The sequence below is a fragment of the Ranitomeya variabilis genome, chromosome 3, assembly GCF_051348905.1.
Source record: "Ranitomeya variabilis isolate aRanVar5 chromosome 3, aRanVar5.hap1, whole genome shotgun sequence".
Taxonomy (NCBI): domain Eukaryota; kingdom Metazoa; phylum Chordata; class Amphibia; order Anura; family Dendrobatidae; genus Ranitomeya; species Ranitomeya variabilis.
The window spans coordinates 160881477-160902175 of record NC_135234.1 but is presented as its reverse complement, the minus strand read 5'-3'; the positions used below and the strand labels follow the sequence as shown (position 1 = coordinate 160902175).

General features: G+C 44.3%; 1 protein-coding gene across 7 annotated transcripts in view; it reads left to right on the top strand.

The window, feature by feature from the left end:
* The window catches only part of SYTL5 (synaptotagmin like 5), a 408043-nt gene that overhangs the window by 340622 nt on the left and 46722 nt on the right, over nt 1-20699 (top strand). For all 7 annotated transcript variants that reach the window (XM_077294785.1, XM_077294784.1, XM_077294786.1 and 4 more), the window contains one exon: nt 218-320. In XM_077294785.1, coding sequence (XP_077150900.1) covers nt 218-320 — 103 coding nt within the window. The remainder of the gene's footprint in view (nt 1-217; nt 321-20699) is intronic.

Genomic DNA, 20699 nt, shown 5'->3' with positions numbered 1-20699 from the left:
GAGCTCAGGCTGCTCTTAATACCCTAAGAACAAGTACAAGTTGTTTTTTTCAACTCAGTTGTTATTGGCTTCCCTAAATATTCCCAATATTTTGGATCACTGTCCTAACGGTAGACGCAGCAATAACAAAACTCAGTTCAGTGTCCAGAAGGTGTACTTATCCTTACTTGTATGTCATCGCTTAGCTAATACTGTACATTTAATTTCACGTTTCTAGGTATGTAAAGGCATATCTTCTTCCTGACAAATCTCGTCAGAGCAAACGAAAGACAAAAGTAAAAACCAACACAAGTAATCCTGAGTTCAATGAAGTGCTCAAGGTAAGATGCACAATAAGGAATATAGTGAGGATCACACTTTGGGCGGTCTCTTGTAGTAAATAATGCTGACCACCAGTGGTTATGTTCTGATCAAGAGGTCATGTAACTGCTGTGCCTCTCTTTCAGCTTATCCTACTTTGTAGGTTACATATACGGTAATACAAATCTTTATGTAAATGTTGTCTTGAATCTCCTATGGTGCATGGATTGAGCCTCCCTCCTACCTTCCAGATTGTTAATTGTATTTCCTTATGTGCACTGATATTTATACATTAGATATTGCATTATTCCACATTTGTTTTGTATTTCTCACTTTTTACTATGTCATGTATGTTTGTTTATTACACTATGAAGGTATTGTAAAGCACAGCTTTTATACCTGATTGATACTCAAAGAGATAATTAGGGACTTTTTTTGGCAATGTGCCTATAAACTAACATGCTGGTAGTTGCTTACTACCTGCCTGTTGTGCATGGAACCAATCTCTGCAAGCACAGAACGTTCATAGACCGCTCCTGCTGGCGATTCAGTGGCTTTCACTGACATCACATTGACAGAGAAGTGTCTTCTCTTTCTCTCTACTTTGTTCAAGGCATGTGACTGTCGATGTCATGTTGATTGACAGCTGGCTTCCCGCTGCCTAACTGCGAGAAACTGGCTATCAATCAGCATGACGTTAGAAGTCATGCACAGTCGACAGAGCAGCCTGGAAGAAGAAGAGCTGCTCTGTTGACGTGGAGCAGCTGAATCGCCGGCAGTAGCGGTCAGTGACCACTCTGAGCTGGTGCTGGGTAGAGCAGGTAGTCAGCAACTACCTGCCTGTTAGTTTTTAGGCCCTTAGCAAAAGAATTCTAACCTCTTTAATGATATAATTACACTTTGGGATATGTATATCCTCCGTTTGTACTTGTATATAGAGATGATTCAGTTCAATTTGTGCTGCCCGGTTCTGCACCCAATCATCCTCAGCCTGACATCATGGGCACCTGGTGCCGAAGTGAAGGCTGGCTGCCACAGAGAGCTGGACTAGAAGCTGGGTGGTGGCAGTGAAAATAAAACTACCCATTTTTACGTGTATAACATTGATTTAAAAGGATCCCAGGAGGAATTTCAACTTTGCAATGGATATGAGTAGATAAAACACATTGCCTACATCAACCCTACATCAACCGCACAATAGACCATTATTGTAAAGAGATATAGAGAGGTTTTGCCATTATCAAGTCAATCAATCAATCAATCAATCAATCAGATCACAGCTTTTTTTCTGTGTAAGGTGGAAAATGATATAAGTGGTCTATTTTATTTATTTATTCATTTATTTATTTTACTACTTTATATAGCGCCATTTATTCCACAGCGCTTTACATACATTATAGGCACTGTCCCCATTGAGGCTCACAATCTAGAATCCCTATCAGTATGTCTTTTGGAGTGTGGGAGGAAACTGGAGTACCCGGAGGAAACCCATGCAAACACAGGGACTATGTTCAGCTTTTTCTATACTAGTTTTCATAAATGAGGTCCATAGAAATTGTGAATAAAGGGAGTATATATAGGTGATGGGGCAAAGATTTGGTCCCTTAATTGATCCAGCAATGCGCATCAAACTGTTTAAAAAAGGAAAACAGTGTTTATGTTTTAATGTATGTATTAAATATTATGAAAGGGCGCTGTAAAGTGATTGTATACCTTCCTTACTTTCTGGTTTTGCATTTGCTGCTTGCTCCATTGTCATTAGAGGTTGATTTGCTGAACATCAGTTTCGTGAAGCAGAAGTGCTCTTGCATTACTTTAGCAAAGTCTCTCTTCATATTTATTCCTGTCACTCACGTATAATGGGTTCTGATTGCTCTCCTTGCCTGAACCTCAAAAATAAAACATTAAAGAACAAAGTGCAGCAGGTAAACATTTTCAGTATTCTGGCAACATCATTTTATCCTATTTTCTCTTGCTTTAGCTTCGGTCATGTGTTTTTTCTTATTTCTATGTTCCTTTTTATGAGTGCATCAGATATATTTGCTTCTTTTGATGTAACCTAGCAACTATCAGATACATTTGAGTAAAAGCTAGAGAAATGAAGCGTGCTGCGGAGCTTAAGCAGGGTACAGAAGAAGAAGCATTGGATATTTAGTGTTGTGTAGTACAAATAAATCTCATTTTTCTCATATGCGCATTACATATACTACATAAAAAGTGTTCTTATTGTTCACAAAATCTGCAGCTAGGAGGAAAATACACTTTATATTGTAGGTAATAGGGTGATTGCAAGAGTAAAAGTAACTGTCGGTAGAATATGTAATAGTTAAAAAAAACACTTTAATCAACTATAAAAGGGGTTTTCCTAAAAAAAAAAACATTTTAATGAATAGATCTAAGAATAATAATAATTTCCACCATTGGATGTGTTTAATAAAATGTTCCTGTGCTGAGAAAATCTTATAAATGTTCTCCTGCTGTGTACTGTGTAATGGCTGTGTCTGGAACATGTTTGGTATAGAGAAATATTCAGCACACTCCAAAGAAGTCTGATGCAAGGAGGGGTGTTTAATACATACAGTATTCACAGTCACACAGTCACACTGTGACTGTGAATACTGTATGCATTAAATACCCCTCCTTGCACCAGACTTCTTTGGAGTGTGCTGAATATTTCTCTATACTACGTCTTAAGGTCTGGGCACCTATTTTCATGCACCTCCACCTTTGGGCTGTGCTGACCATTTAATTTACTGGAACATGTTTGGATCACAGCTCCTCAGCAGGGGAGGAAGCAAAAGAGAGTACACAGACAGGACAGCATGAGATCACACGCACTGCATTTCGTGAGGTAAAACATTTCCCTGCCTATTTAAAAATATATTTTACCTCCCAGAAATAATCTATAGGTGTCACTTTTCCATGTCATTCTGATGGCAAGTAACTAGGGGTGCGAAAAGATCTTCTACTGTTCAAGTCAGGAATTTCAAGATATAACATTCCAGAATTTTAATTGTCGGAAAACCAGTAATTTTCTGGTGACACACATGTAAGGAAAGATGCAGCCCACATTTCCTCTTGAACACTTGAGTACTGTTATGGCATATAATGTGTGTTATTATATTTGGTTTTGTATTCTGCCCAACAGTAGGGAGAGTTAGAGTTAATGATTGGGACCAGCCCAGAGTGGGAGAGGCTAACATGAAGGAACAGAGACAATTTTCTGTCAAGATGCCAGATAGGGCCCAGTGTGCAGCAAAAGCAGACCTAAGGTCTGGACAGTGGGCAGAGCCGCATGATGTGGTTACCCTGAAGTGAGAGGAGACAGAGACAGTGAATGTCATGATTCTGAGTATAGAGGAAGGAAAACTGACAGAAGGAGAGAGTGATCAACCGGAGATGGGTCCTTGGACGGAGCACCTAGCAGTATGGCCCGAGGTTATAAGTCAGAGAGTTGACGGTCCAGGACGAATCAGGGAGCGTGAGACAAAGAGACTTTCCTGGGCCCTTGGTTCCAAGTCATCAGAAGCTAAGTACCGGCCATAGTGGCAAACTAGTTCCTTTAAGAGAGAGAGAGGGCGCATAACCATGGGTTGAGCATAGGACTCTCACTAACTGAACTGTTGTAGCATGCTGGGGTGTGGAGAAAGAAATGGCATTAGTTGATGCGGAGTAAAATTGGAAGAAGAGACTGTGTGTGAGAAATGCTTCATGTTGTACAGGAAACGTTTGTGAAGCTGTGAAGTTCTGCACCCACCATCTATTGTACATTGTTCCCACCAAGTGGCTGTTTAGTAAAAGACTGTTTATTTTGGACTGATGGTCTCCCTCATGGAACGCTAAAATAACTGGTCCTGAGACTCCTGACCAGCCAAAGTCACCAGCATCATGTGGCCTGCAAGGGCGAATTGCCCCTTTAAACGAAATACACACACCTAGCCAGGACTCTCACCTTCATGTAACATACCAGGGTATAAGAGACAAATATCTCGCTCACGGTTTCCACCCCACGCCACATTACACACACATTATTCCTCTAACACTAACCTGTGTCAAGGAGGCACATGAGGCTCGCGGGCCTATGACGAGTGGCTCATGGCTGTCTGCAGGTTGGTACATTAGCACCTGGTCTAGCAAATACTTATGTAGAACAGGTCTCCAGATTGTGACTTTTGTGAGTATCCCAGCACAGAAGAGCAGATCTAGATGAGAATATACTGGTTTGGGGGGGTTAGTGATAAATTAAGTATAGTAGTCTAGAGATAGGATGATACTGCTGGTCAAAGGAGGTGCTTTCAGCTGAATGTGATAGTGTAGTGGGTGTACTTGATGCGAGAAAACCAAACGTGGGTAATGTAGGAAGCCCTAGATGTAAATATACTGCCTTGGTGTGATATTTATGGGGAAGCTTTAGTTGTCATTATATTGAAAATGGGGGTTCTGGGTGTCACCACTGTGGGGGGATGTGGTAATCAGGAGGTGGGTGTCACTACAAAGGGGATTCTGAAAGTGGCTGGCAACCAACTATCAGAGCTGATGGTGGCTCTAAGGTTGGAATCCACTGCACTAAAGAGTAGTGATCATTGAACCCTGTCAACTAGAGCAGCAGAAATAGTGTTAAATAGATTGCAAAAAGAAGCTCAAAGGCAAATCTTAACTGCACCTCTCGTCCTCGGTGGCTCTCCAGGCAGATAGTTATCCCACCTACCAATTGTACTATCCCTACAAGTCATTTTCACAACTGTCTGCAAATCAGAACAAATGCCAGTAGACGCTTTTATATCAAGTGTTTAGAAAAAAAGTCATGTCCGTACCCTAATGTAGCAGATGGATGACCGGTTGATTATATGTGCTTAATACATTTATATCATACTAGATGGTAGCCCGATTCTAACGCATCGGGTATTCTAGAATATGTATGTAGTTTATTTATGAAGATTTTAGAATAATACATTGAATAAACAGGATTTGGCTGGCCGCGACCAATTAGCGAAGCGTGGTTCAAATCCCGCACCAATTCGCCTGTCGCTGATTGTTCGCGGCCGGCCATGTAGTATATAACAGCCCACGTAGTAAATAGCACAGCCACATGGTATATTGCACAGGCACGTAGTATATTGCACAGCCACATAGTATATAGCACAGCCACGTAGTATATAGCACAGCCACGTAGTATATAGCACAGACCATGGAGTATATAGCACAGCCCATGGAGTATATAGCACAGCCCACGGAATATATAGCACAGCCCACGGAGTATATAGCACAGCCACTTAGTGTATAACACAGCCCACAGAGTATATAGCACAGCCATGTAGTATATAGCACAGCCCACGGAGTGTATAACAGCCCACATAGCATATACTGTAACACAGCCACATAGTTTCTAACAGCCCACGTAGCATATAACACAGCTCACGTAGTATATAACAGCCCACACACGCAGTATATAACACAGCCCACGTAGTGTATAACACAGGCCACGTAGGGTATAACACAGGCCACGTAGTGTATAACACAGGCCACGTAGTGTATAACACAGCCCACGTAGTATATTGCACAGCCCACGTAGTATATTGCACAGCCCACATATTATATTGCACAGCCCACGTAGTATATTGCACAGCCCACGTATTATATTGCACAGCCCACGCAGTATATTGCACAGCCCACGCAGTATATTGCACAGCCCACGTATTATATTGCACAGCCCACGTATTATATTGCAAAGCTCACGCAGTATATAGCAATGTGGGCATCATATCCCTGTTAAAAAAAAGAATTAAAATAAAAAATAGTTCTATACTCACCCTCCGTTGGCCCCCGGATCCAAGCGAAGCGGTTACCGACGCTCCTCGCGCGCTCCGGTCCCAAGAGTGCATTGCGGTCTCGTGAGATGATGACATAGCGGTCTCGCGAGACCGCTATGTCATCATCTCAAGAGACCGCAATGCATGGAGCAGTCACCAGAGCGTCGCGAGGAGCGGGAAAGGCCGGTTCTGGATCCGAGGGGCCGACGGACGGTGAGTATATAACGATTTTTTTTTAAATTATTTTTTTAACATTAGATCTTTTAACTATTGATGCCGCATAGGCAGCATCAATAGTAAAAAGTTGGTCACACAGGGTTAATAGCAGCGGTAACGGAGTGCGTTACCTGCGGCATAACGCGGTCCATTACCGCTGCCATTAACCCTGTGTGAGCGCTGACTGGAGGGGATTATGGAGCTGGCACTGACTGCGGGGAGGAAGGAGCGGCCATTTTGCCGCCAGACTGTGCCCGTCGCTGATTGGTCGTGGCAAAACGGACACGACCAATCAGCTACTTGGATTTCAATGACAGACAGAGGCCGCGACTAATGAATATACGTGACAGACAGAAAGACAGACAGACAGAAGGACAGACAGAAATACGGAAGTGACCCTTAGACAATTACAGTATATAGTAGACTTGGTATGAAGGAAGAAAATATGTCTTTTGATACCTCCTGTATAAAAGGCTTTTAGAATCTTCATTGCAGTGGGTCAATAAGTTCATATTGTAAGATGTTTTCATTCCTCAGGTGCTCGTCCATGTATTGTACTTATTAAAGTAAATAGCACTTTCATGAGAAGGAAAACAGCCAAGGAAAAAGTATCTCATTCAATTTACTACAAATTACATGACCTTAAAAATATCAAGGATTACTAAGGCTGCAATTATTGGTGCTATACGGATTCTCATTGATGATACACTATAAAGCATCCATGGCAAATGTGAAGCTGTGAAGTTCAGGTCTGGACACCTGCAGCAAGTCCGTGCATTGTGATCCATATTCAGACAGGAAAACACAGTTGTGTGAATACAGCATAAGGACTAAATTATTGGTATGCAATTCTTAATGATGGAATTCAGGATTTTCATTCAGTCCTATTGTCAAAGGTGTATAAAATCAACCATGACGTCTTGCAGTCTGCCATTACTAACATTTGTGAAATAATAGCTCATTCTATAGCGCTTACTGTATTCAAATGTGATATTGTATTAAGTTGCCATCATTGGAAAAAGACCCTCCTAAATATTCCTCAATCAACTATGAGTAAAATTTTAGAAAAGTGAAAGCATTTAGGAACCCCAACTCGGATACGAAGACCACTTATAGTTACATAGTGGGATTGCAGAGTGCTGAAGTACATAGCGCATAAAAAGTCAACACTCTGCTAACTTAGTAACTGCAGAGTTCCAAAACGCGATAAAACAGACTTATCTAAATAAAAATGGAACCACTGAAAACGTCATCTTGTCCCACGAAAAAACAAGCTGCAATACAGCTCCATCAGCATAAAAAAGTTACAGTTCTCAGAATAAAGTGATGCAAAAATAATTATTTTTTTTATAAAATATATTTTATGGTGTAAAAGCGCCAAAACATAAAAAAATATATAAATGAGGTATCACTGTAATCGTACTGACTCGAAGAATGAAGTTGATTTACCAATTTTACCACATGTGGAACAGTATAAAAAAACAACAAAACAAAAACAATTCCTGAATTGCTGGTTTTTGTTTATTCTGTCTCCCAAAAATCGGAATGCCTGAAAATGGTACCAATAGAAACGTCAGCTAATTCTGCAAAAAACAAGCACTCACATGATTCTGTCGGCCGAAATATGAAAAAAGTATGGTTCTCAAAATATGGCGATGTCTTTTAGTGTGTGACAGTTGTCAAACATAAAAACCCGATATAAATCTGGTATCGCTGTAATCGCACCAACCCGAAGAATAAAGTCACCTAATCACTAATACCGCACGAGGAACGGCATAAAAAATAAATAAAACCAATTCTTCACATGCTGTTGATTTTTTCAATCTGCCTCCCAAAGATCACAGTAAGGCTTGGCACACTTTTATCCTGCCCTCTGCACTTACACCAGGGTGTCCGTGTAAATTTCCGAAATATGTGATTCAGACAGAACCTCTGGCGGAAGATTCCCTATAATGAGGCAGATGGAGGCACTGTGGACGCCATCCTGGTGATCCGGTGGTGTACATCTTTTTAGGACTGCATAAAAGTGCTGTCAGCTACAGTTTTGTGCACTTTTGAAAAAAAAGAACACTGTGGAACAGAGGCCAGACAGAGTCCAGAGTAACTCTGCTGCCTCACTATAGTGAACGGATCCATTGGGGGTTTCATCTGAATCACGTTACTCAGAGATTTAGATGGAAACCCTAAAGTAAGTGGTCAGTGTAGAGCGCCGGATAACTGTGATCCCAAACGTTATGTAAAATGTTCCCAATAAAAGCTTCAACTCAATCCACAAAAAAGCAAGTCCCCACTCAGATCTGTCATCTGTTAATGGAATTATAGGGGGCTTCCATGTTACTGGTAGTACAAAGGATCTGGAAAAGCGAAATGGCTCCTCACCAGCCAAAAGAAATTCAGCAAATTCTCAGCTCCCAAATTCAAATGCCACAGTCCCTTCTGAGCCCCAGTGTGCCTAAAAACATGTAGCACCCACATGTTTGGCATTTCTGTAGTGATGAGAGCCCACCTAATTTAGAGCTGCGTGTCTCCAGAAGCACAGGCTGGGCATAATGTACTTGTCACTACAACAGCAGTTTGCAATTTTCACTCAGCAACATCCACTGCTCCTTTCTGGAAAACATTGATGGAGTCAAAATCATCACTGCATCTGTAGATAAATTTCCTAAGGGTTATAATTTCCAAAATAAGGTCTCTTATGGGGGGTTCTGTGGTTCTGGCACCCAGGGGATCTGCCATTGTGACATGGTACCCTCAAACAAGTGCAGCAAAATCTGCACTGTACTATGGTGCTACTTCCCTTCTGAGCTTTGCAGTGTCTCAAGAGTAGTTTTTGACCACATATGGGATATCGGTGAACTGAGGAAAAATTGCATAACAAACTTTGGGGTCCACTTTCTCCTTTTGCCCTTGTGGAAATACAAAATTTGTAGCTAAAAAAGATTTGTGGGAAAATTTTGATTTTTTTTTTTATTTTCACAGCTTAACTTTATAAACTTCTGTGAAGCACCTGGGAGTTCATGGTGCTCAATACACATAGTAAATATAAGTAAACTGACTGAACAGCAATCTAGTCTGAACTGGTGCATAACCAAAAAAGTCTTACATAGCAAATAGATCAATGGGTGCACTCAACTGTACTAAAGCAAGGAAATGTGCGATACATGAAATGTGAATAGCTTAATGGCTTGTGAAATCTATGAAAAAATACATGAGATGCTTAGCACAAGATTTGGCCAAAAAATGTGAGCCCATCCACCAGGTAAGTGTTCACACTAGGCAGTCAGGTCAGGTACCCATCCGATCTGAGATTACCTTGATGTTTGGTGGATGGGCTCACATTTTTTGGCCAAATCTTGTGCTAAGCATCTCATGTGTTTTTTCATAGATTTCACAAGCCATTAAGCTATTCACATTTCATGTATCGCACATTTCCTTTTGCTTTAGTACAGTTGAGTGCAGCCATTGATCTATTTACTCAATACACATCTAGATAAGGTCCCAAAGGGGTCTAGTTTCCAAAATGGTGTCACTTGTGTGGGGTTTCCACTGCTTAGGCACATCAGGGGCTGTTCAAATGTAACATGGCGTATGCTAATTATTCCATCAAATTTTGCATTCAAAAAGTCAAATGGCGCTTCTTCCCTTCCAAGCCCTGCTGTGCACCCAAATAGTAGTATTCCCCCACATATGAGGTATCGGTGTACTCAGGAGAAATTGCGCAACAAATTGTATGGAGCAATTTCTCTTGTTACCCTTATAAAAATGCAAAATATGGAGCTACAAAAGATTTATTTGGGAAAAAATGTGTTTTTTTATATTTCCACGGCTCTATGCGATAAACTTTTGTCAAGTACCTGTGGGTTCAAAGTGCTCAATACAAATCTAGATAAGTTCCATAAGGGGTCTAGTTTTCAAAATGGTGTCGCTTGTTGGGGGTTTCCACTTTTTAGGCACATCAGGGGCCAGGGCAGTTTCTAGCCCAAAAATGACACAGGGCGAGAGTAGGAAATTTCTCCCCCCCCCCCCCCCCCCCGGCACCGAAAATAATAAACATTATTTTTGTGGGCTTGAGTAATAAATAGAGAGCAGGCTTGTATCTTCCCTTTTTTTAATAAATTATAATTTGCCTTTAACTTATATAGAACTTGGGGAAAAGGGACAAGTATGCTAATTATTAACGGTGAGAACAAAGTTGTAGGTAAATAATATCTATTAATTATTTTGGAAACAGATCCTAAAAATTGTAGGTTGCAGATTTATGAGAAACTGACTCTTCTAGATTTAGCCGCTGCAAAAGCATTAATAGCTTCCGAATAATTCAGCTTTTCTGCCAGTTCATTTTCTAATTCCAGGTCACATTTACTAATCTCTTCTAAAAGGAGATTGGCGAGACTTTCCCCAGATGTATCAGTAGCAGGACGATAGCCAATAAAATGTTCCTTTATTGCTACGTGATCATCATCTATATCAACAAATCTTAAGGTGTATGACAACTGTTCAGTGTGACCTGCATCTTGTGTGCAGTCCAACATTATTGAAAAATACTTAGATCTTTTGGCTTTTTCTAGAATACATTTCTTCACCTGAGAGGCCATCAAGCAGATAATTTCATTTTGAATTAAATTTCCACAGTAATGTGTATGGATTTCCTGGGAAGTAATTCGTTTTAAATGATCTCTCATTACTGGTTCAAATTTTCCAAGAAGCTCTATAAGCCCAAGGAAATGTCCATTATTTGGTGTAAACAATGTATTTGACGATCCTCGAAAAGCTAAATTATTGGTTGCCAGGTATACAGTTACTGCCATAACTCTTTCCAACACTTCTCGCCTGGGTGAGGATGCCACCAGACTGCCAAAGATGAGGTAAGTCAGCTGGGCCCCCTCCCGGGTTTCATGCTGTGGGGCATGCCAAATCAGCATGCCCCAAGGGTGGTTGGGGGGGGGGCAGGTGTGGGGGTCCCCATCCAAAAAAAAAGGCTAGCCCAACCCATCCCATCCCTCAGACCCCCTCACCTGTTCAGTGTGTCAGTGCCCTCTGCCCTCTGAGTCTGAGCGCGCTCAGACTGCTAAATGGGGCTGCTGGGAAGGGAAGGACTAATCCATAGGCAGGGGGTGGGCATTTTTGCTATACTGCTACCACTGTCAGACTAGACTGCAGCCTGTCCTGTCCAGCATTGAAATTGGCAACAGCCAGGCAGCCTAGTCTGACAGTGATAGTGTGTGTGCTTAGCTCTTTGATCACTGTCTCAGGGAGCGCCCGTGCTCAGCCGAGAGCGCGGCGCCCCTGCTATCAGTGTGGGAGTGGCCGAGCTGCCTCATCCTGGCTGTTCATTCTCGCTGTTCATCCAGCGCGGAGCGGAGGTGAGTCATACCTCCCAACTTTTGAAGATGGGAAAGAGGGACAAAGTTTGCGGCGCGCTTTGCGCGCCGCGGCAAATTTTAGGCCACGCCTCTGACCACACCCATTCATAATTAGTCACACCCATATCCACATCCCAACCACACCCATTTAGCACTGCCGATCACACTGTTTCATATACAATAATTATAAACAAAAAAATATGGCCACACAGTGCCCCATACTGTATAATGGCCACACATGATGCTCCATACTGTATAATGAACACACATGACGCTCCATACTGTATAATGGCCACACATGATGCTCCATACTGTATAATGAACACACATGATGCTCCATACTGTATGACCGCACATGATGCTCCATACTGTATAATGACCGCACATGATGCTCCATACTGTATAATGACCCCACATGATGCTCCATACTGTATAATGGCCGCACATGATGCTCCATACTGTATAATGAACACACATGATGCTCCATACTGTATGACCGCAAATGATGCTCCATACTGTATAATGACCGCACATGATGCTCCAGACTGTATAATGACCGCACATGATGCTCCATACTGTATAATGACCCCACATGATGCTCCATACTGTATAATGACCGCACATGATGCTCCATACTGTATAATGACCGCACATGATGCTCCATACTGTATGACCGCAAATGATGCTCCATACTGTATAATGACCGCACATGATGCTCCAGACTGTATAATGACCGCACATGATGCTCCAGACTGTATAATGACCGCACATGATGCTCCAGACTGTATAATGACCGCACATGATGCTCCAGACTGTATAATGACCGCACATGATGCTCCAGACTGTATAATGACCGCACATGATGCTCCATACTGTATAATGGCCGCACATGATGCTCCATACTGTATAATGGCCACACATGATGCTCCATACTGTATAATGGCCGCACATGATGCTCCATACTGTATAATGGCCACACATGATGCTCCATACTGTATAATGACCGCACATGATGCTCCATACTGTATAATGACCGCACATGATGCTCCATACTGTATAATGACATACAGGCACGCAGCTCACACACAGGCACGCAGCTCACACGCACGCAGCTCACAAACACATGCAGCTTTGACACAAATGCATCACACACGCAGCCATCACACACACACGCAGCCATCACACACACACACACGCAGCCATCACACACACACACACGCAGCCATCACACACACACACGCAGCCATCACACACACACACACACGCAGCCATCACACACATGCAGCCATCACACACACACGCAGACATCACACACGCAGCCATCACACACACACACACACGCAGCCATCACACACACACGCAGCCATCACACACACGCAGCCATCACACACACACAGCCATCACACACACAGCCATCACACACACACAGCCATCACACACACACAGCCATCACACACACGCAGCCATCACACACACGCAGCCATCACACACACGCAGCCATCACACACACACAGCCATCACACACACACGCAGCCATCACACACACGCAGCCATCACACACACGCAGCCATCACACACACGCAGCCATCACACACACGCAGCCATCACACACACACACGCAGCCATCACACACACACGCAGCCATCACACACACAGCCATCACACACACACACGCAGCCATCACACACACACACACACGCGCAGCCATCACACATGCAGCCATCACACACACACGCAGCCATCACACACACACACGCAGCCATCACACACACACACGCAGCCATCACACACACACACGCAGCCATCACACACACACACACGCAGCCATCACACACACACACACGCAGCCATCACACACACACACACGCAGCCATCACACACACACAGCCATCACACACACACACGCAGCCATCACACACACGCAGCCATCACACACACACACACGCAGCCATCACACACACACAGCCATCACACACACACACCCAGCCATCACACACACACACACGCAGCCATCACACACATCACACACACACAATCTCCTCTGTGATGCAGGGGCGGCTGATGTCCATGTGCAGCTCTCTGCTGAAGTCTTCAGTCTCCTGCTCACAGCTCTGCACTATCCCGGCACCTCCCCCGTCTCTCCTTCTCTGCCGGGATAGCAGCTAAGAGCAGAAGCCGGAGCTCCGTGGCCGTGCACACACAGCCAGAGGTAGTGAATCGCTGACCTTTCTTCTTGATTGCTGCAGGCTCTCTCCTTCAGCGTGGCAGCGCCGCACAGGGGGCGGGAGGGGGGGGGGTGTTGCGCGGGCGGTCAGGAGGCAGCTTTTATATAAAAAAAAAAAAAACAGGCTCTCTCTACGTCCCGGAAGTGGGCGGGGCTTCACCGGCGGCCGCAAATTCGGGATTTTAAATGCCCGAAGCGGGACAGCGGGACCCCGGTGCCAAAGCGGGACTGTCCCGCTGAAATCGGGACGGTTGGGAGGTATGGGTGAGTGGCGGCGCCGAGGTGGCCGCAACCATTATGTGCGGTGCGGGGGGGGGGGGCGCGGCGACGCGAGGCGATGATCTGACCGCTCAGCTGTCAGATTTGCAGCTGAGTTCGGGCAGGGCGCGCCCGCGCTCAGCACTGAGCGCGGCATCCGCGCCCCTGACAGCCCTTAAACAGCAGCAGCAGCGGGCAGGGGACCACCGGGGCCCGAGGCCTCTCCTGCGCCCCCCGGCCCCACGGCGCCCCGTGTGGCCGCCCTGCCCGCCCTGTTGAAGAAACGGCCCTGTCAGGGGCTCTCCAAACGCGACATGTCATCAGCTATTTATTCCAGCATATTTTACATTCAAAAAGTTAAATAGCACTCCTTCCATTCCGAGCCCTGCTGTGTGCCTAAATAGTAGATTTCCCCTACATATGGGGTATTGGCATGCTCAGGATAAATTGCACAACAAAATGTATGGTCCATTTTCTCCTGTTACCCTTGCAAAAGTAAAAAAATTAGGTTGAAAGGAAAATTTTTGTGAAAGAAAATTAAATATTTATTTTTTCGTTCCACATTCCAAAAATTCCTGTTTAGCACTTGAAGGGTTAATAAACTCATTGAATGTAGTTTTGAGTACCTTGAGGGGTGCAGTTTTGAGAATGGTATCATTTCGGGGTATTTTCTGTCATATAGGCCCCTCAAAGTCACTTCAAGTGTGAGGTGGTCCCTAAAAAAATGGTTTTGCAAATTTTGTTGCAAAAATAAATCGATGGTCAACTTTTAACCCTTATAACTTCCTTACAGAAAAAAATATGTTTCCAAAATTGTCCTGATGTAAAGGGCATAAAAATTAAAAGTTTGAAAATTTCCATTTTGTTTCACAAATAAATGCAAGTCATATCGAATAAATTTTACCGCTATCATAAAGAACAATATGTCATCAGAAACCAGTCTCAGAATCACCGGGATCCGTTGAAGCGTTCCAGAGTTATAACCTCATAAAGTGACAGTGGTCAGAATTGTAAAAATTGGCCTGGTCATTAAGGTGAAAACAGGCTTCGTCTCAAAGGGGTTAAAAATCATACAATGTGATTTTCTGGTTTTTATTTTTAAATTCTGTCTCTCACAGTTGAAGTGTACCAACAATAAAAATTACAAACCTCTCTAATCTTTGTAGGTAGAAAAACTTGCAAAATCAGTAGTGTATCAAATCCTTATTTTCCCCACTGTATCACCTTCATCCTAAACCCCAGTATTTTGTACCTTGCATATCAGTGATAGCTCTGGATCACAGTATACAGTTATAGACTAAACACTGTGTTATTTACTATTATTAATGTAAATCACGGTGAAATGTCTGGTGGAATAATGGAGATATGTCAGTGGCACCTAATTATGGCCTTGAGGGATAGTATATGTATTTGTTTTTGAGCAAGTGTATGCTAATTGTAAATCAAAAAGCACTGCCTGCACAATGCTGCATAGATACTGGTGGCACTACAATAACGAAGAATATTACGTACTGTATATTGGAGGATTTAGGGTGAACCCAGCTGAGTAACTATTCAGGTTGGAAGGTCTTTGAATATATGAGATATATGCGTTATCTATTGCATCTGTCTTTATTTTTATACACTATTAATATGAATAAGAATTTATCGGAAGGATAGGGGATTGGAATGTAAGTATTGTTACATTTTGTAATATTGTTAGATATTGCTCTGAAGTATATATTGTAGTACAGTAAAGCTCATGTTGTGCAGATTGGAGTGATTCTCTAACCACTGTGTGTTACATGTTACAACCAGGGGGCGCTGTGAGTGTGCTTCAGGATGCGCTTGGAGGTATAATTATGGTGATGAAACAAAGTCCGGCCGGATTGTAAATGGCCGGTATGTGTCGCAGAGGTGCTCTGCGCTGTAAGCCCAAAATTATATGGTTATGCTGGGACTTATAGTTCCACAAGAGTTTGTGTTTACCTATAAGGGCAGGCTTATAGGGTTAGCTGGTGAGCTGTGTGGGTCTGGCTAACCACACACACTCCTATCTAGGGGAGTGGTTACAACCATATAATGTGACTGAGGTCTGGTCACATGGTCAGAGTGTATGAATCTGTTTGGTCCATGTGCAAGGTCCTGGACCGTCGGTGTTGGAAGCTCCTGTGAGTGGAGTCTTCCAGGAAGCACCTGAGAGAACGTGGACCTGGTGGTCTGTGTTGGAAGCTCCTGTGAGTGGAGACTTCATGGAAGCGCCTGACAGACTGTGGACCTGGTGGTTTGTGTTGGAAGCTCCTGTGAGTGGAGACTTTCTGGAAGCATCTGAGAGACCGTGAACCTAATTGCTCAGGATGTTGGATTGTCCTGGGATGGACTGGAGTCCTGCAAGCACCTGGTGAGAGTGTGAGTCCTGGAATGGTCAGGGTGTTGGATTGCCCTGGGATGGACTGGAGTACTGCAAGCAACTGGTGAGACCATGGACTGATGGCCTGTGTGTTGGAAGTGCCTGTGATTGGACTTCCTGGAAGCGCATGGAGAGGCTGCATCTACAGAGCCTGAGACGGTTTCTGTGTTGGGGAAACTACAGTTCCTACTGTGGGTCTGGACTATCCGAGGTGCCTTGGTCACAAGGACGGTGATCCCAGTGAGGCAGCTTTCCCCTGTGAACCAGCACTGGCAGGAGTCAGTGTCTGGAGCCGGAGCTCCTGAAAGGTAACCCCGGACAAGGGGATTGTAATATATGGCAGAGAAGTTTATCTGCTGCATGAACAGACTGGTGGTCATGATAAGTTTATGGATGTAATGAAATAGACTGTATGTCATGTGGTTTATGATGTTTAGTAAACCGAATAAGACTGTTTATGTGGAGAAACCATGCCTGAGCGCTTAAATTCCGTGCCAAGCGAGTGTTCCCCAACCCACTCAGGTAGCGTTTCACCACATATCTTATGTAATTCTTATTTGTTATTGGAGCGCCCCGTCAGGGCTGTGGGATACTCGGTACTGGGTCCTGCGGTTCACAGGGGGAATGTCACGGTGGCTGACCCGGTCCGTGGCCCTGGGATGGCCGTATAAAAGGGAAAGGACTTTAAAGGGATAGAGTTTATGTAAGTTCCCACCCACAATGGCACGCCCTTCTTCTCCAGCGCTCCTCGTGGCGCTGTAATGGCGGCGGTTTTGGTGGTCTTTTTGCAATACACAGTCTCACAATAAAGTACGGTTTAGACACAGTTCTGGCACAGTCTCTAGGAGTACATTACGTCCTCCACGTGGCTCTCTGTGTCCAGGTCTCTTTTCCGCTCTCTCCTTCGTGGGCGGTTTCTTCTTCTTGGCCTCCTCTCACCATTTAGGATCAGAAGGCAGATCTCGGCTGCTGACAGACATGTCCTCAGGGTACAGAGATACTTGGACTGGGCGGCGATTATTTTTTGCACTTCTTAGTAAGTTCCCACCCACGATGGCACGCCCTTCTTCTCCAGCGCTCCTCGTGGCGCTGTAATGGCGGCGGTTTGGGCGGTCTTTTTGCAATACACAGTCAGTCTCACAATAAAGTACAGTTCAGACACAGTTCTGGCACAGTCTCTAGGAGCACATGACCCGATTTACGGGGTTTAGTCCATCCTGTTCGTGACACCTAGTTTGGAGCGCCCCGTCAGGGCTGTGGGGTACTCGGTACCGGGTCCTGCGGTTCACAGGGGAAATGTCACAGTGGCTGACCCGGTCCGTAGCCCTGGGACGTCAGTATAAAAGGGAAAGGTCTTTAAAGGGATATAGTTTATGTTCGTGATGCCACCTGTGGTATTCGGTCAGGGTGACCGACGCTGCTTTAAGGGGGTCCGCTGGGGTGGTGTTATGGCAGCTAAATAGTATACCTTTCCACAGGTGAAGTATATCCCCAGGGCTTCCCAGTATGTAGATAGTAGAATGGTGAGAAGTGCAGTGAAGAACGCGGACACAAGGTTGCAGTCTCTTTACTTTTACTGAAGACTTAAGCATCCACAGTCCAGAGCACCAGACCACAAGGTAGAGAGAGCCTGGCCGGTTTGGAGGCAAGTCCAGAGTTCCCTTGTCCAGGTAGAAATCAATAGCCTTCCCTTGCGCTGCAGTGGTGTAGTCCCTTACTGCCTATGGCTTCACATAAGGGTCTCACAGAGGTGATGTTTTGCTCTCTCTGTCCCCCATATAGGATAGGACAAAACCCGTATGACTGGCGACTTGAGCCTGTTTATAGGGTCTCTTAGATAACCCTGCTCTATGGTGTGTCACCGTGCCTCCTGGGTGTAGATGCGGACAGGTAACTTGCAATTAGCTGTCCTGCTGGTCTCTGAAATAAGGCATAGAGGTCCTTACTCCCTCCGTGTTCCTGCTACCGGGGTTCTGCGTCTTAGAAGGAGGCAGCCTGTTCGGGGCTGGTCCCCTTCTGGTATTGTCTCCCTTGCTTCGACTTCCTTCACGCTTGCTGCAATATAATTCTGCCTTCAAAATGTCTCTTTCTGGGAGCTGCAGCTCTGAGGGCATGCACAGCTCCGTGGACCCTCTGTCCTCCTCAGACTGATGTCTGGTACTCACTGAGCTGAGCTCAGCCAGCAACCAACTCCTGTCTGGAACTGACTAACTTTCCCTACAGACTACCAGTTATATATATGTTGGGAGTGACCTAATAAATAGCTCCCCCTGGTGGCCTGGAGTGTGAATGTGTTACATGCTTGTGATACCTGGATGCAGTTATCCTTTCTTGCCTCCAAATGTAGCATCACCCTCCCCTGGAGGAAAGCAATAGCACTGTGACAGCAAAGACCCTGGGGCGCCACACTCCACCCCCCCCCCCCCCCCCGTTAAATCCAGTACTCCCGGACTGGGAAAAGAAAAACAGCAATTACAAGTTAGCAAAAATACAACAATTTTTAAAATGCTATAAAACAAGTTAATATAAAACTGGTGCTTCCCTTTATCGGAGGTGAGGACACTTGAACATTGCATTAACTATTTACATGTATGCCTACTTTCTCGAATAGGAAAATTTTATAAAACAGTATATCTATGAAATAATTATGAAATACCATGACCCTCACGGGTATACTATCTGTTAAGAGCAAAATATTCATCCAACCCCCACGGGTTACTTTATTTTCTCGATTTTATTCAAAAGTGCATCAGGATATCAGCTACACACTATCGGCTATATATAATACACCATTCGACTAAATTTAAATCTCAGCTTTCATTACTATTAACTATATTAACTCTTTAATATATTAACCGTCTATCTTGCAACATACAAGTCTAACTGGCAAAGTGCAACAAGTAAATATTCCCTTTAAGGATTCAAACAATATTCAAGTCCTTGTCTTTTTGAGGTAGTGCAAATGTATCAATCACATTAATATTCAAGTCAATCAATTCTTTAGAGCAGCAGCAACGATACGAGGGACCCGTCATTAACCCTCGACGTTGATCTTGGGCGGGCTACAAGGCGTGTATCCAGACCTGGAATCTAGCCGCGCCAGATGGGTTATTTTCTTCAGGTCTCTGGAACACAAAGCAGTTCTCATAACAATGTTAGAAGCAGTCTCTTGTCTTTAAAAGCTTCTTTTGTAAAACCAGTAGGAAGCACCTTTAAGAAGGTGCAAACTATTTACAATGAAAAGTTTTTGAGCCATTCACTGTCCATGACTCCAGTGTCTTTAAATAAGGCAACTTGTGCAAAACATGGGATCCCTTAAACAGGGGACCCCTTTAAGAAATAACCCTGGTCGCGTTCAACAAACTTCAAAAAGAATGCAAAATGTTAAAGTGCTAACTATTTACAGTCATTTTGTGCTTCAGGCTTTAGGGTTCCTTTTGTTGCACCTGGACGCTATGCTCATGCATATTTGGCTCTAGTCTGATTCCAGGGATGATGTAGATTTTATCAGTTCCCACTATGCGGGTCTGAGTGCAACTACACGTAGTTACCCGTTCAGTTTGTGTGGCCTGGGTGCACGTGATAGCTGGTGAAGCAGCCACTGCAGCCTATGTGGTGGTGATGTTGCACACAGTCATTTTGGTGGTGGTGCACGCAGGGGTTACAGTGGGAGTGGTGGTGGTGGTAGCTATTTTGGTGCTAGGTGGCGCTGCCAGCGTCTTCAGCTTAACCAGCTTCGGGGCAGTGTCTCTGCATTTGTGCACATTTAGAGCGTACCACTCTTTATCACCTAGGTGCCTAGTGTAAGTTACGCAGTCACCAGGGTAAAGATCCCTGTCTGGGTGTCCTTCCCATAGGTCAGACTCCACATCTCTCCTGTTAACAAATATCTCCGAGTAGAGACAGGGCTCCTTTATAAAACCCCAGCCTCCTTTCAGCCTGAAAGCTACCACGGTACCCTGCTTCAGCGGGGCCAGTCCACCGCCTTGTCAGGTGAAACTTATGCGGAGAAAACCGTGTTCCGCTGGGTAAATACTGGACCAGACCTTATGGGGTTCCCCAGGACAACCAAGAAGGAGAGAGAGACTCTGGAAGTCCTAAGCTGGGACGAATACCAGCAGCAACTCGGTCGCAAATGG